Source organism: Balaenoptera ricei, chromosome 10 (genome assembly GCF_028023285.1).
Source record: "Balaenoptera ricei isolate mBalRic1 chromosome 10, mBalRic1.hap2, whole genome shotgun sequence".
In the NCBI taxonomy this organism is placed as follows: Eukaryota; Metazoa; Chordata; class Mammalia; order Artiodactyla; family Balaenopteridae; genus Balaenoptera; species Balaenoptera ricei.
This window is the reverse complement of record NC_082648.1, coordinates 26739420-26761109: the sequence shown is the minus strand read 5'-3', so window position 1 is coordinate 26761109 and position 21690 is coordinate 26739420. Positions and strand designations below refer to the sequence as shown.

Genomic DNA, 21690 nt, shown 5'->3' with positions numbered 1-21690 from the left:
GGTGTCTGAGCTGATAGCCGCAGCTCGCGCAAGTTTCTGGAGCTCCTTTAGGCGGTGCTCTGCCTTCTGTGGGCAGACAGGTAAGGAATCCCCTCTCCTCGTGCACCCCAAAGCAATGGTCTCTTGCCTCTTAGGCAGGTCCACACTTTTTCCCTGACTCCCTCCTGGCTAGCTGTGGCTCATTAGCCCCCTTCAGGCTGTGTTCATGCAGCCAACCCCAGTCCTCTCCCTGGGATATGAACTCCGAAGCCCAAGCCTCAGCTCCCAGCGCCCACCCATCCCAGCAGGTGAGCAGACAACCCTCTCAGGCTGGTGAGTGCTGGTTGGCACTGATCCTCTGTGCGGGAATGTCTCTACTTTGCTCTCTGCACCCTTGTTGCTGTGCTCTCCTTCATGGCTCCGAAGCTTCCCCCCCACCCACCCCCCATCTCCGCCAGTGAAGGGGCTTCCTAGTATGTGGGAACTTTTCTTCCTTCACAGCTCCCTCCCAGAGGTGCAGGTTCCATCCCTATTCTTTAATATCTGTTTTTTCTTTTTTCTTTTGCTCTACCCAGGTACGTGGATATTTTCTTGCTTTTGGTGAAGTCTGAGGTCTTCTGCCAGCATTCAGTAGGTGTTCTGTAGGAGTTGTTCCACATGTAGATGTATTTTTGATGTATTTGTGGGGAGGAAGGTGATCGCCATGTCTTACTCCTCCGCCATCTTGAAGGTCCCCCTAATTTATTTTTTGGGGGGCCACGCTGTGCAACATGCAAGATCTTAGTTCCCTGACCAGCGATTGAACCTAGGCCCCCTGCATTGGGAGTGTGGAGTCTTAACCACTGGACCACCAGGGTAGTCCGGCAAGGATATTTTTCCAAAATTTATAGGGATCCATCATATTTCCCACCTTCATGGGCATGGGCTACTGTAGGGGAACTTGGTGAGCAGTTTACTCAACCAAATGGTCATTATCTTCATAGGATAGAGGTTGGGAAACTTTTTCTGTAAAGGGCCGAAGAGAAATATTTTCAGTTTTGTAGGCTTCTGTCACAATTACTCAACTCTGCCTTTGTAGAGCAAAAGCAGCCATAGACAATACATAATAAAGAAACAGTCATGACTGTGATTCAGTAAAACTTTATTTACAAAAGCAGGCAGCAGACCAGGCTCAGCCCATGGGTTATAGTTTGCTGACTCTGATCTAGAACCAGTTCAGTCCAAAAGGAGAATCCAGGTGACTAAACCAAGATTAAGTTTGAATTCTGTAAGCTCCTTTTTGGCCAGGCTGCCACCCAGCTGTACCAACCAGGCTGGCTTGGGGTAACTGTTAGGGAAAAGAAAGATGCATCATGCTCAGGAAATGTCAGAGTAGAATTCTAAAATTTCAGAATAGGTCAAGATAACCCCCCACCCCTTTTATCCTGATCATTATCTAGAAGGTGGCCAAGGGGATGTGAACTCTTTCAGTGGATGCTTGCATTTAATTAAGATGTGTGGACCAGGAGAAACTGAAGGAGGTAGAGTCAGAAATCTCTTTAGTTGACTTTTAAAAAAATCCATTTACATCTTGTTGGAACCAGCAGCTTGAGGATGATAAGGGATATGAAATGTCCATTGAATGCCTTGACTATTGGTCCAGTGTTGAGTGAACCTTTGCAATAAGAGACATCATACTGTCCAAATGAATATGGCCTGAAAGGCCAAAAACATAACACATTTTATGTTATGGCCAATGTGGCTTGAGTTGGTTGATCAGACTGGAACAGTGACACCATAACCTGAAAACATATCAACAACAGTAAGGCATCAATGGAGGACCCAAGGCAAGTGGTCAAAGGCTCAATATAGTTAGCTTGTCAGAAGTTAGAGGGGACAACACTCCATGTATTGTGGCCTATTTCACTAGAAAACAAACAGGCAAACTTTTTTTTTTAAATTTATTTTATTTATTTATTTTTGGCTGTGTTGGGTCTTCATTGCTGTGCGCGGGCTTTCTCTAGTTGCAGCAAGCGGGGGCTACTCTTCGTTGAGGTGCAGAGGCTTCTCATTGTGGTGGCTTTTCTTGTTGCGGAGCACAGGCTCTAGGCGCATGGGCTTCAGTAGTTGTGGCATGTGGGTTCAGTAGTTGTGGGTCATGGGCCCTAGAGCGCAGGCTCAGTAGTTTGGCACACGGGCTTAGTTGCTCTGCAGCATGTGGGATCTTCCCGGACCAGGGCTTGAACCCATCCCCTGCATTGGCAGGCAGATTCTTAACCACCACACCACCAGGGAAGCCCAACAGGTAGACTTTTGAAAGGAGGCACAAGACTGGCATGCAGTGGTAGCTTTAACATCAGACACAGATAATCCTTACTTTCCTTGGCCATGATGATGGATGTGTTGCCATGTTCAGTGTGATGATGGATTCCCAGTAGCAATGACAGGGATCTGGGTGGGGCATACTTAATTAACAGCATGAACCCAGCCCATTCTATTAGGGAATGAGCCATTGCCATGTATATCAGCTACAATTTGTTTCTACAATTCACAGTCCTAAAGAAGATTTGATCTTTAATCTACCAATCTGTGGTCTTCCAAGTGGCAGACCAGGTGACTAGGCAATTGGCAATAGTCCAAGAGTCAGTAAAAATATAAGCCTTAATCTTAATAGTATTACCATTATCTAAGGTAGATATTGGCAAACTTCTGTAAGTCTAGACAATGAATATTTTCAGACTTGCAGGCCATACGGTCTCAGCTCTGCCATTATAGTGTGTAAAAGCAGCCATAGACAGTACATAAATGAACAGACATGGCTGTGTTCCAAGAAAACTTTATACACAAAAGCAGATAACAGGCCAGATTTGGCCCATTGGCCATAGTTTTCTGACCCCTGGTCTAAGACAGTGGTAACAGCTTTTATTGTATTTACCCAGAAACTGCCTTTGAGGGGACCCAGATGTTGGACTTAGCAAAGACTTAAAGAAACTACTATAAACCTGTTCAAAGAACTAAAGGATACCATACTTACAGAAGTCAAAGGAGAAACAGCTTGGCAGTTCCTCAAAAAGTTAAACATAGAATTACCATATTACCCAGCAATTCCACTCCTAGGTATGTACCCAACAGAATTGAAACTAGGTACTCAAACAAATAGTTGTACACAAATGTTCATAGCAATACTGTTCACAACAGCCAAAATGTAGAAGCAACCAAAATGTCCATCACCAATGAATCAATAAGCAAAATGTGGTATATCCATACAATGAAATATCATTCAGCCATAAAAAGGAATAAAGTGCTGATACATGAGCATGGATGAACCTCAGAAGCATTATGCTAAGTGGAAGAAGCCAGACACAAAAGTTCACATTTATATGAATTAATTTATATGAAATACTTGAAACAGAAAATTCCATAGTGAAAGAAAGCATATTGGTAGTTGCCAGGTACTGGGGAAAAAGAGGAATGGAAATTGACTCCTTAATAAGTGTAAGTTTTCTTTTGAGCTAATGAAAATGTTTTAAAGGTAGATAGAGGTGGTGGTTACACAACATGAATATACAAAATGCCACTGAATTGTACACTTTAAATGATCAATTTTATATTATGCGAATTTCACCTCAATTTCAAAAAAAGGAAAATAAAAGAAGTAAAGAAAGGTATGATGACAATGTCTCATACAGTAGATACAATAGAGAATATTTATATAGAGATAGAAATTATATATAAAAAAGAACCAAATGGAAATTCTGGAATTGAAAAAGTACAATAACTGAAATTTTAAAATCACTAGAGGGACTCAGTAGTAGATTTGAACTGGCAGAAGAAAGAATTATGAACTTGAAGATAAATAATAGTATGCAATCTGAAGAATGGAAAGAAAATAGGATGAAGAAAATGGAACAGAACCTCAGAGAAGTATGGGATAAGCATGTCAACATACATGTGATGGGAATACCAGAACAAAAGGAGAGAAAGGAGCAGAAAAAAATTCTTGAAGAAATAATAGCTAAAAGCCAGATTTAATGAGAAATATTAATCTACACATCCAATAAACTCAGTGAATTGAAATTAACTCAATGAATTTGTAGGATAAATACAAAGAGATCTAAACACAAATATCATAGTAAAAATGCTGAGGCCAAAGACCAGAAGAAAATCCTGTAAGCAGCAAGAGAAAAACTACTCATGTATAAAGGAAGCCTAATTAGATTAACAGTGGACTTCTCATCAGAAACAATGGAGGCAGAAGGTAATGGGATGACATATTTAAAGTGCTGAAAGAAAAACCTCAACTAAGAATCCTATAAATAGCAAAACCCAACTTAAAAGTGGAAGCAGGATCTAAGCAGATGGTTCTATAAAGGAGATATACAGATGGCCGACAAGCACATGCAAAGATGCTCAATATCATCAGCCAGCAGTGAAATGCAAATCAAAACCACAATGAGCTATTACTTCATAGCCACTGGGATGGCTATATTAAAAAAAGATAGATTAGGGACTTCCCTGGCAGTCCAGTGGTTAAGACTCCACACTCCCAATGTAGGGGGCCCGGGTTCAATCCCTGTTCAAGGAACTAGATCCCACGTGCATGCCGCCACTAAGAGTCCGCATGCCACAACTAAGAGCCTGCATCCCATGATGAAGATCCTACGTGTCACAACTAAGACCTGGTGCAGCCAAAAAAATAAATAAATAAATTTTTTTTTTTTAAAAAAAGATTAAAGAAAAAAGATAACATCAAATATTGAAAAGGATGTTGAGCAATTGGAACCCTCACACACTGCTGGTAGGAACATAAAATGGTGTAGCCACTTTGGAAAATAGTTCAGCAGTTCCTCAAATGTTTACACATAGAGTTACCATATGACCCAACAGTTTTATGTGACCCAGCAACTGAGCTCTTAGATATGTCCCCAAAAGAAATGAAAACATATGTCCATCCAAAAACTCATACACAAATGTTTATAGCAGCATTATCCATAATAGCCCCAAAGCAGAGACAACCCAAGTACCCATAAGCTGATGCATGGATAAACGAAAGGTGGTATATACATATAATGGAGTATTATTTGACGGTAAAAAGGAATGAAGTGCTGATACATGTTACAATGTAGATGAACTTGAAAATGTTATGCTAAGTGAAGGAAGCCAGTAATAAAATACCACATATTTTATGATTCCATTTATATGAAATGTGCAGATACGCTAATCTAGAGATACAGAAAATAGCACCCTGTCTCGATGTGTCCTCACATGGTAGAAGGGGCTAGGGATTTCTGTGGAGCTTCTGGTAGTTCCCTAGGTTGTGGAAGATGGGCAGAATTGACAGTTGACTGCTAATGGGTACAAGATTTCTTTTTAGTGTATTGAAAATCTTCTGGAATTAGATAATGATGATGGATGCACAACTCTGTGGATTCACTAAAAACCACTGTTATATCAGTTATATCTTAATAAAGCAGTTACTCCCCAAATGATCCTTTTTAGTTAAGCTTTTAACTTTTAGAATAAATGACATAAATTTATGTTGATGGTAGAGCATCTGATTTCAATATCATAACAGAGTTGAGGATAATGAGAGCTGAGAGAGTCTAAACTCGTTACCCTTCTTATTTCTTGTAGTCCATCCAGTATGAATTACTTAAAATGTGTAAACAACCTAAATAATACATAGTTTTGGAAAACGGGAGTGAAACCCATGGAGATGTGCCACCCAGCTCACCCTTCAGGGAAGGACTTTCTGCCCTCCTGTGGGAGGAGGGTGAGCAGATGGCTTCCATTACTCAGCTCCATCAGAATCTACCTCTGTTGCAGAGCCACCTAGCCTAAGGTCACACTCTTCCCAGAGCAGCCCACATCAATGTCAAGGATATAAAGTCCCAGCCAAAAATAGAATTCCTGTTTAAAAACTAGTCTCTTATGCATTTATTATGCACAGATGTAAGGTTTGAATTTTCACTGTTAATATCCTCAAGATGGATAGATAATAGTTAACTATGCTTTGGAATTTGTGAATACTTATGAGGTCTGCTATGGTCTGAATGTTTTTGTACCTCTAAAATTCATATGTTGCAATCCTGCCCCTAAAGGTATGCTGTTAGTAGCTGGGGCCTTTGGGAGGTGTTTAAATCATGAGTGTGGAGCCTTATGAATGGGATTAGTGCCTTTACAAAAGAATCTCCAGAGAAATCCCTAGCTCCTTCCACCATGTGAGGACACATAGAGAAGGTCCCAGCTGTGAATCAGGAAGAGAGCCCTTACCTAACCATGCTGGCACTTTGATCTTGGACTTCCAGCATCCAGAACTGTAAAAATTAAAGTTCTTTTGTTTTTAAGCTACCCAGTCTATGGTATTTTGTTATTGCAGTTCAACAAGATAAAGACAGGGTCCTTAAGCAGAGGAAAACTGAAACCTTCGCTATGAGGTTTGCGTTCACAACGCAAAGAACACAGGACTCTCAAGCAAAACTACTTGTGCAAAGAAGCGTTAACAGTCAAAATTTACAAAGTATCTAAAGAAAAAAATAGCATGAAAGAGACTCAACAGAAAATAGGAGAATTGACACTTTAAGAACTAGACAATAGAATTTTGAAAAATATTTTAAAACAAAGATATTGGAAATGTTCAAAAACAAAGGAACAGTTATCCTTAAGGGAAGGAGTTAGATAAAATAATGGACAGATCTTTTAAAACTTAAAAGCCCTAAGAAAGAAAAATGTAGTCATTGAAATAACCACCTAAATTCCTTTGCATGTTTCATAATGGATGATAGACTGGATTTTGACCAAATCCTGTCTTAAAATAAGACCTACTAGTTCCCCCCCTCCATTCCATACTTTTTCACAGTTAGCTGAGTCTGGGACCCTGTAGGCACTTTTTTTTTTTTTTAACTTCTTTATTAGAGTATAATTGCTTTACAATGGTGTGTTAGTTTCTGCTTTATAACAAAGGGAATCAGCTATACATATACACATATCCCCATATCCCCTCCCTCTTGCGTCTCCCTCCCAACCTCCCTATCCCACCCCTCTAGGTGGTCAAAAACACTGAACTGATCTCCCTGTGCCATGTGGCTGCTTCCCACTAGCTATTTTACATTTGGTAGTGTATATATGTCCATGCCACTCTCTCACTTCGTCGCAGCTTACCCTTTCCCCTCCCTGTGTCCTCAAGTCCATTCTCTACATCTGCGTCTTTATTCCTGTCTTGCCCCTAGGTTCTTCAGAACCTTTTTTTTTTTTTTAATTCCATATATATGTGTTAGCATACGGTATTTGTTTTTCTCTTTCTGACTTACTTCACTCTGTATGGCAGACAGAGTCCATCCACCTCACTACAAATAACTCAATTTCGTTTCTTTTTATGGCTGCCTGCAGGCACTTTTGAGGTCATCATTACTGCAGGTTGGCCTTATCCTGCTACTTGGAGTACTATTGATAGTAGCTTTAATTAAATGCTTTAAGTGACAAATTGAACAGATTTGGTTTTAGCCTCTGTTGGTCAAATTAATTAAAATGACTGACAGAGTGGCATACTTACATGAATATTTGAATTCAGCCAAGAACATGTTGGGGTAGATTGTTGGGAGAGGCAGTGCTGTAGACTTGCACATTCTTGCCGGGTATACCAAGAATGCGGGGCCTTGATTACCTAGGACATTTCTCAAGGTTGTGCTTGTAGCAAACAGACTTGAGGGATGAAGTATTTTCTCCTTCCAAAAAGGGCAGGCTTGCTTCAGTTTGATATAAAAATGGTGAATTCCCCCAAGCTCAGTGTTCCTCTCCTGTAACACAACCCACTGCATGGGCAAACATCTATCTGGACCTACCTACATTATATCTGCAGGACTTGGAGGGCATGGGGAACCAACAGAAACATGAAGCTCTGGCTACTGCTCTTGTCATGAGTAATAAAGTCCTTTTTCTCTGACCCAGGGATCTCATGTCTTCTGCTAGCATTCATGAAATGGTAATAAAGTTAACTCATAAACTAGTAAGTAGGGTAAACTCTCAGACTCTGCACAGTTCTTGACAGTTGCAAAAATCAATTACAAGAGGGTTTTGAAGTCAAAAAGTGAAAGGCAAAACAATGAATGAATTTTTTCTAGAAGAAAGCATAGGAGACTATTTTCATGAATGTAGAACAGTGAAAGAGTTCATAAACAGAACACAAAAAATACTTGCTATAAAGAAAACACATAGTGGACCTCATTAAATGTACTTCTCTACAACATAAAACATGATTAAGAGAATGAAAAGGCAAACCACAGAATGGGAGTCTATAATTGCAACATATATAATCAACAGAAGGCTCATGTCTGTAATATAAGAGGAACTCCTACATACCACTAAGTAAAACAGTCAACCCAAAAGAAAACTGGACATGATACTTGAACAGAAACCCCAAGAGACTATCCAAATGTATCAGTACAATAAAGGAATGAAAATGTGCTCAAATTAAAAATCTGGGATTGCAATTTAAAGCCACAATGCATTGTTACTATACCCTCACTATACTGGCAAAAATTAAAGAGACTGACAATGCCAAATGTTGACAAGGATATGGATTCCAGGAACTTTCATTGACTGATGGTAGGATTTTGAATCAGTACAAACACTTTGGAAAACTGTTGGGCATTAAGCTAAACATATGCATACCATATGAGTCAGCAGTTCCACTCCCAGGTATATACTTGATTGAAACATAGGCACATGTGTACCAAGAGACATGTCCCAAAATATTCATATTAATATTCCTAATAGTAAAAACTTATAAACCACCATACTGTACATCAACAGTCGAATAGATAAATAAATTGTACAGTGGAATATTATGCAGCAGTGAAAATGGGCATGAACAAACTATAGCTATCTACAACAATGCAGATGAATCTTGCAAAGATGTTAGCAAAAGAAGCCAAAGAAAGATGGTGGAGCAATAGTAAAACCAGACTGAATGGTTTTACTGAAGTGAAAAACATCAATATAGATAGAGACATTACTTAAGGGTAAAAGGAATGTTCCACGAGAAGATAAAATGATCATGAATTTGCAACCAACACCATAGTCTTATAAAAAGGAAAACTGTCACAATTACAAGGACAATTGTCAAATTTAGTCATGGTAGGAAACTTAATACACAATATTTTATAAGTACAGAAAGAATACTATATGCTCTTTATGCATATATACTTTAGTATTAAAAGTATAATAAAATCATGGACAGAAACTATTTTTAAAACTTCATGGTAGTAGTTGTTTCTGCAAAGGGAGATAAAAAGAGTCAACCTGAATAGGTGGACAGAGGCTTTAATTTTGTCTGAAATGTTATATAATGGATTTAATCTTATTAATCTTATTAGTATTAATATAATTATATTATTAATAATTATATTATTAATAATATTATTAATATAATGTTTTGAAATGGATTAAAGACCTAAACATAAGGCTGGATACTATAAAACTCTTAGAGGAAAACATAGGCAGAACACTCGTTGACATAAATCACAACAAGATCTTTTTCGATCCACCTCCTAGATTAATGAAAATAAAAACAAAAATAAATGATTGGGACCTAATTAAACTTAGAAGCTTTTTCACAGCAAAGGAAACCATCAACAAAATGAAAAGACAACCCTCAGAATGGGAGAAAATATTTGCAAACAAAGCAACCAACAAGGGATTAATCTCCAAAATATACAAACAGCTCATGCAGCTCAATATCAAAAAACCAACCCAATCAAAAAATTGGCAGAAGATCTACATAGACATTTCTCCAAAGAAGACAAACAGGTGGCCAAAAAGCACATGAAATAATGCTCAGCATCACTAATTATTAGAGAAATGCAAATCAAAACTACAATGAGGTATCACCTCATACCAGTCAGAATGGCCATCATCAAAAAAAATCTACAAACAGGGACTTCCCTGGTGGTCCAGTGGTAAAGAATCTGCCTTACAATGCAGGGGACGTGGGTTCGATCACTGGTCAGGGAACTAAGATCCCACATGCCACGGGGCAACTAAGCCCACATGCCACAACTACTGAGCTTGCGCGCCTCAACTAGAGAGCCCGCGTGCCGCAAACTACAGAGCCCATGTGCTCTGGAACCCGTGCACCACAGCTACAGAGCCCACATGCCCTGGAGCCAGTGCACCACAACTAGAGAAGGGAAAACGCACATGCCACAACTAGAGAGAAGCCTGGTCGCTGCAATGAAAGATCCTGCATGCCTCAATGAAGATCTTGCGCGCTGCAACTAAGACCTGATGCAGCCAAAAATAAATTAAAAAAAAAAATCTACAAACAGTAAATGCTGGAGGTGGTGTGGAGAAAAGGGAACCCTCTTACAATGTTGGTGGCAATGTAAATTGGTACAACCTCTATGGAGAACAGTATGGAGGTTCCTTATAAAACTAAAAATAGAACTACCATACGAGCCAGCAATCCCACGCCTGGGCATATATCCAGAGAAAACCATAATTCAAAAAAATACATACACCCCAGTGTTCATTGCAGCACTATTTACAATAGCCAGGACATGGCAACAACCTGAATGTCCATCGACAGAGGAATGGATAAAGAAGATGTGGTACATATATACAATGGAATATTACTCAGCCATAAAAAAGAACGAAATAATGCCATTTGCAGCAACATGGATGAACCTAGAGATTGTCATACTAAATGAGGTAAGTCAGACAGAGAAAGACAAATATATCACTTATATGTGGAATCTAAAAATAGGGTACAAATGAACTTATCTACAAGACAAAAATAGAGTTACAGTCATAGAAAACAAACTTATGGTTACCAGGGGGTAGGGAGAGAGGGAGAGATAAATTGGGAGGTTTGGATTGACATATACACATGACTGTATATAAAACAGATAACTAATAAGGACCTACTGTATAGCACAGGGAACTCTACTCAATACTCTGTAATGGCCTATGTGGGAAAAGAATCTAAAAAAGAGTGGATATATGTATATGTATAACTGATACACTTTGCTGTACACCTGAAACTAACACAGCATTCTAAATCAGTTATACTCCAATAAAAATTTTTTAAAAAAAGAACAACAACTTCATGGTAGTAGTTGTTTCTGCAAAGGGAGATAAAGTAAACCTGAATAGGCAGACAAAGGAGGCTTTAATTTTATCTGAAGTGTTTTATATCTTATGAAAGATATCTGACACAAAATGATAAAATAAATTTTAAAATTCTTGGTTTTGGGTACATGATTTATATCATTCTATTTTATTTTTCTGTATTTTTGAAAATTTTCATTATAAAACGGTAATGTACATAAACTAGCAAAAACTTGTAGAAATAAAAAGAAAAGTTGATTTCAAAATACAAGTATTGCACACTAAGAATTCTACGGATTTAGTAGAAAAAATAAGAACATAGAAGAATTAAATGATACTCATCAATAAATAATCATATACACATAATATATTTGTGTATACATACGCGGAGAGATATTTAGACACACATATATAATACACAGAAAGAGAACATTACATCTCTCAGATAGAGAATATACATTCTCTGAATATTTATAGAGCATATACAAAATCAGTCATGTATTTGGCCACAAAAACACCTCTTACAAATTTAAGTAAAAAACAGCAAAATAGACAAAGGATATGAATAGACAATCCTGAGAAAAGAATATCTAGATAGCCAGCATGTTTATGAAAAGATATTAAATTTACTAGTAATTAAAGAAATACGAATTAAAGTAATGAGATACCACTTTTCACCCATGAGATCTTCCAACATTTAAGAGTAAGTCGATCTTAAAAACAGTGCTAAGGGATTTCCCTGGTGGGGCAGTGGTTAAGAATCCACCTGCCAATGCAGGGGACATGGGTTCGAGCCCTGGTCCGGGAAGATCCCACATGCCACGGAGCAGCTAAGCCTGTGAGTCACAACTACTGAAGCCCATGCACCTAGAGCCTGTGCTTTGCAACAAGAGAAGCCACCACAATAAGAAGCCCTTGCACCGCAACGAAGAGTAGCCCCCACTCGCTGCAGCTAGAGAAAGCCCACGCATAGCAACGAAGACACAATGCAGCCAAAAATAAATAAATAAATAACAAAAAACCAAACCAAAACAAAAAAAACAGTGCTGAGTGAAAGACTAAGCAAATCTATGACAAATACCACATACATAAATTAGAAATACATCCATATAACAATCATGTTAAGAGGGCACATACAACAAAAGTTTACATATTAGACATTAGAATGGTTTCCTGGAGTGGTGGGGGATGAGATTGGGAAATGGACATAATGGAAAAATAAATAAAACGAACAATAATACCTACTGCTTAAGGATGTAGAGGAAAGGGAACCCTCCAACACTGCTGATGGAAATATGAAGAAAACAATCTGACACCATATGTTAACATATCCTAGAAACAGTGGAATTCTCATCAATAGGGGATGACTAAAGTCATCCACACTGTGAAATATTATATCGGCATTAAAGCAGAGTTAAAACCACACTTGATGCTTTAAAGAATTTCCTAAGGTATTATTGAATGAAAGAGGGTGTAGAAAAGTGAGTATACAGTGATGCCATTCTAGGAAACAGTGATCTCTCCCCACCCCCAATCTAACCCTTTCGATGTATGTTTGAGTACATACATACATGTGTGAGTAAACGTGTGTGTGTACAAGCACAGAGAAAAAATAAGAGGGAACATACACAGAATAGGGTGAGGAACTAAATAGTGGAAGGGGGAAGGAAAGGAGAGGGAAAGGCAGAGGCAACCAAAAGAAGAAAAAATAAAGATTGCACTAAAAAATTCAAGTGTATGATCATATTTATTCATGAACGTAAAAGTGTATATATGAGGGAGTATTTGTAGGCAGAAATTAAGTAAGGTTTGTATTTATTTGTTTAACATATGAGTGTCTCAGATAGTTGGAATCTCAGGCCACATATGAGGTATGTTGGTCATGTAGGTCTCGGTTGTTGCCTGCTTTGATAACTCTGTGCATATGCAATACTGGCACTAAGTTTATTATCTCTGTGATTTGTACTATTTGTGGAATCTTTGTGGTTACAGTTCTTTCTTGAGTGATTCTAATACCTGAATAATTTTTAAGAAAAATAGTGAAAGCAAGATTGTTGGATTAACAAATAAAATTTGTCAATCCATAGGCGCTAGTTTAATGTTTACTTAGAAATATGTGACTAAAAACTTGGTGGAAACTGTGTCTTAGGAATTAGAGAGACTGACTTAAGAAAAATATCTTGTCATCAGACTGCATTTTAGTAAATGAGGTATGCTGAGAAAAAGTCATAGAGGAAAAGAAACTTGCCCATAACTGAGGACAGACTAGGCTTTTGCATCTTACCAGGCTTAAGTTGTAAATATTCATATAAAATGTACACCCTGTTTATGAAAGGACTAAGTACTAACAAATAACATTTGGAGGTTCCTTAAAAAACTAAAAATAGAACTACCATATGACCCAGCAATCCTACTACTGGGCATATACCCTGAGAAAATTATAATTCAAAAAGAGACATGTACCACAATGTTCATTGCAGCACTATTTACAATAGCCAGGACATGGAACCAAACCTAAATGTCCATTGACAGATGAATGGATAAAGAAGATGTGGCACATATACACAATGGAATATTACTCAGCCATGAAAAGAAACGAAATTGAGTTATTTGTAGTGAAGTGGATGGACCTAGAGTCTGTCATACAGAGTTAAGTCAGTCAGAAAGAGAAAAACAGATAACATGCTAACGCATATATATGGAATCTAAAAAAAAAAAAAATGGTACTGATGAACCTAGTTGCAGGGCAGGAATAAAGATGTAGACATAGAGAGTGGACTTGAGGACACAGGATGGGAGGGGGAAGCTGGGATGAAGTGAGAGTAGCATCGACATATATACACTACCAAATGTAAAACAGTTAGCTAGTGGGAAGCAGCAGCATAGCACAGGGCAATCAGCTCCGTGCTTTGCAATGACCTAGAGGGGTGGGATAGGGAGGATGGGAGGGAGGCTCAAGAGGGAGGGGATATGGGGATATATGTATGCATATGGCTGATTCACTTTGGTGTACAACAGAAACTAACACAGTATTGTGAAGCAATTATTCTCCAATAAAGATCTATTTAAAAAAAACAACAACAAATATTAGGAATCAGTACCTGTACAGTGTAATTTACTATATTGTATTTGTATTTCAGATGCCTTTGGTGCTTCATGAAGAATATTTCTAGATACATCACAGACATCAAGCCTTTGCCACCCAACATAAAAGATAGACTGATCAAAATAATGAGCGTGCAGGGGCAGATAACAGATTCAAATATAAGTGAGGTAAGAGCATATACAAAGAGCATGTATAGCCTGTAAAGCAGGCTATTATATTTTACTGTTTAGCTGTGGTTTCAGATTTTTGGAACAGTGGTTTATAGTAGGATTAGTAATAATTTTAAAATATAATAAAGTGTTGGGGTTCTTTTTTCTCCAGATAACCAGAATGTCCATGTGTAATAGTTTCTAAAAAATCTTCTCCCACTATTCTTTCAGGTGTTTCTCTTGTCTTCATGGTACCAGCATCCATGAACTCCATATTTTCAGGAAGTCTAAACTTTTTGATTGAGTACACCTTAATAAAGCTGGAAAAAAATTAAAATTCAGGGTGAATAAACAAACGACAAAAAAAAAGACCCACAGTAAGAAATATATATGTTACATTGTGATGCTAGCACACAAGCCACACCTATGTGTAACAGTACTCTGTACAGTACACTTGGATATTTTCTGTTTTATTCTAGTACGTCTTATTCCATTTAAAAAATGATCGTAGGGACTTCCCTGGTGGCGCAGTGGTTAAGAATCTGCCTGCCAAGGCGGGGGACACGGGTTCGAGCCCTGGCCCGGGAAGATCCCACATGCTGCGGAGCAGCTAAGCCTCTGCTCCACAACTGCTGAGCAACCCCCGCTCTCTACAACTAGAGAAAGCCCGCACACAGCAACGAAGACCCAGTGCAGCCAAAATTAAATAAATAAAAATAAATTTATTTTAAAAAAAAAAATGATCGTAGCCTATTGATTTTGTCCATTCATGGTTAGCAGTCAGTTAAAAATCACTCTTCTAAATTCTTCTCATTCTTCTTGGGTACCTCACTCCAGCTAATTTATACTTATTCCCCTTCGCTAACTAAGCTAAAATTAACTATTCTGTAAGGGAATAAGTATAGTAAAGGCCTCCAACCTGAATTAAAATTCCAGCCGTGCTACTCCTTCTGACATTGAACCACAGTTGTCTTAACTATAAAATGGGTTTGCAGCTATCATCACTCACTGCCTACAGAGACTGGAACTACTTATTGCTGACTTTACTACATATTCTGCCCAAAGCCTGGGATCAAAAGGAAGCAAGCTCTGATGGTAGCACTCCCCATATGTCTACAGTGGTGACTTCACATTGGAATTATGCTTCAGTGTGCCATAGTGTTTCCTCTACATTAACCTGATGTGCCTTTAATGCTTTATTTTCTTCCTGATAGCTTGCATTTGAACACAGACATTTTAGTGTTGTAGTCTGCTTTGCTCTTTGGAGGTAGAATCCAGTTCTTATTGTTGATGGTTCTGTGGATGTATATAATGTATGTGTGGCTCACAGATGAAACATTATGACGCTACAGAAAACGTGGTTTTCTTCACTTCCCCACATTCCTTTAACCTGTATTTCAGTGACTTAAATTTTTGTTTTATGACAATCCTGAACATTCATTTAAACCTAATTTTACCTGAATAAAAAAGGGCTAAGGGGGTAAATGAGATAGAAAAATCAAAAGCATTATTTCCCTTGGTGTTTCCGTCTAATCCCCATCCTTATGAAAGTCCTGCTTATGAAATTATTTAAAAGACCAGATCTAACATTTTTTTTAAAGTTGCACACATCTGGGGATGGCTTTTTTTGAAAAATTTACTAAATCTTTTTATAGTCTCTGGGCAGAGAAGGCCTTTTTAAACATGACACCAAGTTAGAAAACAAGAAGAAAAAGATTGATAGATTTAAATATATAAAAATATAAACTTCTTTATGGCAAGAAGAAAAAAATAAAGTAACAAACTAGGAAAAATATTTGCAATATGTATGAAATTCTATTTTTTTTTTTATCTTGCCAATGTAAAGCATGCCTGCAAACCACTAAGAAAAATCAAAACAAACAAATAATAAAACAGAAGAATCAGGAAATACTCCAAGGAAAAAATATAAATCACCAATAATACGTAAAAGGATATTTAACCTTGTTAGTAATCAAAGTCACAGTTTGTCTTTCAGTTTAGCAGAGACTTAAAAAATAGTAATACCTGGTGCTGGCAATAGTGTGGGGAGCAATCACTTTTATCCCCTGCTGTGACAGTGTAAATTCATTTAAGAAAACCTTTTAGGAGGACAGTTTGGCATTCTATCAAAAGTCCTAAAAATTTGCTTACCATTGACTCAAAAATTTCACTTCGGTTATTTTTTTCCAGCTTTATTGAGATATAAGTGACATATAACCTGGTGTACGTTTAAGGTGTACAACACACGTGATGACTTGATACACTTAGATATTGTGAAATGGTTACCACGGTAGGTTAGTTAACATCTCCATCACCTCACATAATTACCATTTACTGGTGTTAATCTCAAGAAAATAATAATTTAAAAAGCACGCAAGAATGCTCACCATAACATTTTCGTAATAATAAAATAGCTAACAGTTATATATAGCATATATTATAAGCAAGGCACCTTTATTTCTCACAAATATTATCCTCATCTTAATGAGGATGGTGAGGCACAAAAAGAAAGCAGAGCTTGACCACAATCACAGGGCTGGAACTCAGGCAGCCTGCCTCCAGAGTGCATGCTCTTATACACTGTACTATATTGCCTCTTAAAATCAGTCTGAATGTTCAACTTAAGTGTTTGCCAGTGTAGGATGCATTTAATAAGTTACGGTGCATGCATAAAATAAAATAGTATGCAACCACAATTTATTTTTATAAAAAGTGCCCATTTATAAATATATGTGATCTGATCCCATTTTTCTTCAAATGTTTTTTTAAAAACTCAAAAAACATCAAAACTAATATTATGTTTGTCACTGGGTGTTGATATTATGGGTAATTTTAGCTGTAACTAGTTAAACGCATGGCCTTCGGAATTAGGAAGACCTGGCTTCCAATCCTAGCTCTGCTCCTTTTTTAGCTGTGTACTTTGTGTTGCTACTTAAGCTCTGGGTGCCTCAATTTCCTCTTTTATAAAATAGCAATGACCAGTCTCTTAGGGTAGTGTGTGTGTGTATGTATATGTGTATGTAAGAGAGAGAGAAAGAGAGAGAGAGAGAATATTAAATGACATATTTGTTATTTGTATCATTTCTATAATTTTTCTGTGCTGTCTGAATGTTTTACAATAACAGTACATTACTTTCATGTTCAGAAAAGTATAAGCCATTTCTGTTTTCATAAAAATAAAGCAAAAGAGAAGGAAAATACCCCCAGAGAAAGAGCTCAGAATGCTTTGAAATTGATCTGCTATTTGTTGCCCTCAAGTAAACATTCAGTAATACTGGGTTTGTTTGTACAAGCTCCCAAAAATAAAAATGAAGGAGGTAAATATTCTAGATAAGCATTTGGTATATAAGTGCTTAAAGACTCATACTTGCTGAGCAAAGAGACACATAGTTAGAATCTCTAATAATAGGAACCACTGGAAGAGGATAAGCTCCCCCCACCACCTTGGTTCTGCTTGCAGCTCTAGTGGGTCCTTACTCTGTACCAGCTGTCTCAACAGTGCTCTGTGTCCCAGTAAGACTTTGGGGACACTAGAAGCTGCACCTCCAGTTGGAAGTAGGTTGGTTTTTTCCTGCTTTATGTATCTGTCTTCACACAGATATGTTTCTGTATTCTTTACTGTATTTTCCACCTGCTGTTTGTCTGTTATGACCATCAAAACACTGAATATGGAATAAACATTTATATTTATAGGAAATATTAATTTCTCAAAATCATGTATTTATTATAGATTTTACATCCTGAAGTCCAAACTCTAGATCTACGAAGCTGTGATATTTCAGATACTGCTCTCCTGCACCTATGTAACTGCAGAAAATTGAAGAAATTAATTTTAAATTCCTCAAAAGAAAACAGAATTTCCATAACTTCAAAAGGTATGTTTATTGGTTGAGTACTGTTCACCATCTGGCATAATTTTGGAGCAGAGAAGGGGAAAATATGTTAAAAGAGAGTATAAAGATGTCAAAGAAATAGGAACTATATTTATCAATAAAATATTCAAGCTAAGCTAAAGAATCCGAATTAGAATTCTTGCTTATAATCAGTGCTGAAAGTTGGGAAATACACTAAGTCACTACCTTGAAGTTTAAACATATTTAAAATAAACATGGATAGATACCTCTATATTTTAAATATTTTGCCTAGTATAGTGAAACAAGAAATGACCAGTTCATACTTTGTTAAGGCTTTCTTGTAATATTACAACAGAAAGTTAAATCATCATCAGATTAAATTTACTAGGCATTCTCCTATCAGCCTGTTCAATGCATAGTTTTGTAGCCAGAGCATAAGCTGCCCCATTTTGAACAGCACAAAACTAATCATATATTTTCCACTTCTGCTGCCATAAAACTATTTTAGACAATGACTGATTGACTAGGAAAGAACTAATCCTGCTTGCTTAATTCCAGATACTAACTTCAAGGACATGGGCCCGGAAGATGGCGACAATTTACAGAATAAGCCAGTCACATAGCAAAACCACAAAGCTCCCAGTTCCCTGAAAGATATAAAGGTCTAACACACACTCCTAAGTTGTTTTTACAGGAAGCATACCCCCACGAGATGAAAACTGCTGACCATCAGCACGTAGACCCCAGACTGGTTGAAACCAGAAGATTGGTGTTGCTTGAAACTTCACCTTGATGCCAACCAATCTGAAAATTGTGTACAAACTGCTCATGTACCCTGCAGCTCCCTCCCTCACACTGCCTATAAAACCTCTGTCTCTAAACCGGCAACTTGGAGATGGTCTTAGGACAGTAGTCCACCAGCTTCCCAGGTTGCTGGCCTCCTGAATAAAGCAAACTTTTCCTTTTCCACCAACACTTGTCTCTGGAGTATTGGCCTTTTGAGCAGCAAGCAGCAGAACTTGGTACCGGCCTTGTCCAGTTACAGTTTTTTATAGCCAGACAAACTGCGTTTTTCAGTGTGACTGTTACATAAATTAATGGATTTTTTTTCAATACAGGATTTTTATCTTTTTCTTCAGTATAAGAAAGAAGGAGTTATTTGGCTACATAGGTTTCTGAAAAATTTTGTGGGTAGTTAGCTCTATTTTACAATCAGCTTGGTTAGCAAGTTAGGATATTCATAATACTGCAAAGAAGCATAAGTTTTAAAATGTTCACACAAATATTGATTCACTAAAAAGAACTTTCATGCTGGACACTAATGAATAAAATAAGAGTTCTTTCTTAAGATATGGAAAACAATAAAAATGACCTACACACGAATTTACCATCTTCCCTTTTGTGTATTTTGCCCATGAAAGTGTCTTTTAACAGTGCAATAATGTTTGTTCATGACTGAAGGGCCCAGGATTCCTGAAGTACGTTTCTGTTTATGTGGCACATTATCACGTACCTGTCACCAAAGTGCTTTTACATCAGTTGAATTGGATTTAAGGGCTTCTCTTTTCTTGACCCTTGATAAAATGTAAGATTGGTCCAGGCTAACAAAGAAGGAGCATGGTGGTAGCAAAGGGCAGAATCAGAGGGAAGAGAGAACGAAGAGATTACAGGTATGATTTGTAAGGATAAGCATGAAAACTATTACTTAAGACATTTGGGCCATTTAACTTTTGATTTCAGAGTCCATGAGAAAATTAATTTTATTTAAAACTTTTAACAAAAAGGAGAATCATCTACTATTTAATTACCTATTTTGGTTCTGAATGACTTTTGGCTATTTCCTAAAAGCAAGTCTAATCATAAACAAAAAAGTCTTGTCATTAATTGCAGATATTCTGAAGAATATACTACAGATTATGTAGAGAATTCTTGAAACATTCCGAAAGAGTTTTAAATAATGACAACATCACTGGAAATAAAGTATATCCCCACATGCACTACTTTGAAAAAGGCTAACATGCACTTGGATGTATCAGTAGTGGTGATTGCTGAAATGAAAATCAGTCACATTTCTCATATATAAACATATATAGCTCATTGATACAGAATTATGTTTTCCCTCAGGAATAAAAGCTGTGGCTTCATCTTGTTCTTACCTGCACGAAGCTTCTTTGAAAAGATGCTGCAATCTCACTGATGAAGGAGTCCTTGCTCTTGCACTCAATTGCCGGCTGCTAAAGATCATTGATTTAGGTGGCTGCTTAGGTATTACTGATGTGTCCTTGCAGGCATTAGGAGAAAACTGCCCATTTTTGCAGTGTGTTGATTTTTCAGCTACTCAGGTAAATGAAATACAGACTTGAAATGTAGAGACTGTATGTATTTGCCCAGAGTATTTCCATAACTCATCAGAACATAATTCTTTTTGTTGTTGCTAAAATTTTTTTTTATTTATTTGTTTATTTATGTATTTATTTATTTATTTTTGGCTGTGTGGAGTCTTCGTTGCTGCACGCGGGCTTTCTCTAGTTGCGGAGAGTGGGGGCTACTCTTCATTGCGGTGCGCGGGCTTCTCATTGCGGTGGCTTCTCTTGTTGTGGAGCACGGGCTCTAAGGTGCGCGGGCTTCACTAGTTGTGGTGTGTGGGCTTCAGTAGTTGTGGCTCGCGGCCTCTAGAACGCAGGCTCAGTAGTTGTGGCGTACGGGCTCAGTTGCTCCACAACGTGTGGGATCTTCCTGGACCAGGGCTCGAACCCATGTCCCCTGCATTGGCAGGTGGATTCTTAACCACCGCGCCACCAGGGAAGTCCACTAAAATTGTTGGCTTCATGCTTTGGTAGTTAAATAATTGCAGTATAATTTGGCACAACCCCCTTCAATTATTTTCAGTAAGGGTGGAAGTTATGTGTGGCTAAGACACGTTTGCCAAACGGGAGGAAATAAAACTATATCTAAATAATTAATAATTTTTATAAAAGTTTGCTTCCATCATCTCCATTTACGTGCTATGTTCCTTTTTTCCTTTGCTCAGGTATCTGACAGCGGTGTGGTTGCACTTGTTAGTGGACCTTGTGCCAAGAAATTAGAGGTAATTTTAAAATATCTGTAAAGATGATGATTACCTGAATTCATATTATCCTCAGAAATTCTTTTTTAAACCTAGAAGACAACCAGTGCCTTATTCTCAATTAGGTATTTCCATGGACTTTTTTTTTTTTTTTTTTGCCTCCACCTCTTTATTCCCAGAGTGAAGAAAAACTGGTTAAAGTTAGGAGATAAAGTTTGCTTTATAATAAAACCCATTTTACTTCCAATAAAAGTTCTTATTCTCCAGAAATTTTAGCTTCTAATACATTTAAAGATAGTCTTATTATGGATGAAAATACTGAAAATTTATCAATGTAAAATGACATTCTTTAGAATTTTCATGTCTGACTGATATTTTTACCAGGACTACTTATTCTCTTGCCAGTGTATTTTTCTTGACATCATATTTATTCTCTTGCCATCATCTTTT

General features: G+C 37.5%; 1 protein-coding gene across 5 annotated transcripts in view; it reads left to right on the top strand.

The window, feature by feature from the left end:
- AMN1 (antagonist of mitotic exit network 1 homolog) overlaps positions 1 to 21690 on the top strand; it is an 84983-nt gene that overhangs the window by 46392 nt on the left and 16901 nt on the right. For 2 of the 5 annotated variants that reach the window (XM_059935606.1, XM_059935602.1), the window contains exons 2-5: positions 14205 to 14337; positions 18050 to 18194; positions 20298 to 20515; positions 21205 to 21261. In XM_059935606.1, coding sequence (XP_059791589.1) covers positions 14221 to 14337; positions 18050 to 18194; positions 20298 to 20515; positions 21205 to 21261 — 537 coding nt within the window. In that variant the 5' untranslated portion in view covers positions 14205 to 14220. Of the gene's footprint in view, positions 1 to 554; positions 610 to 3057; positions 3076 to 10608; positions 10666 to 14204; positions 14338 to 18049; positions 18195 to 20297; positions 20516 to 21204; positions 21262 to 21690 lie in introns of those variants that run through there. The other 3 variants (XM_059935604.1, XM_059935607.1, XM_059935603.1) reach the window with 3 other exon arrangements.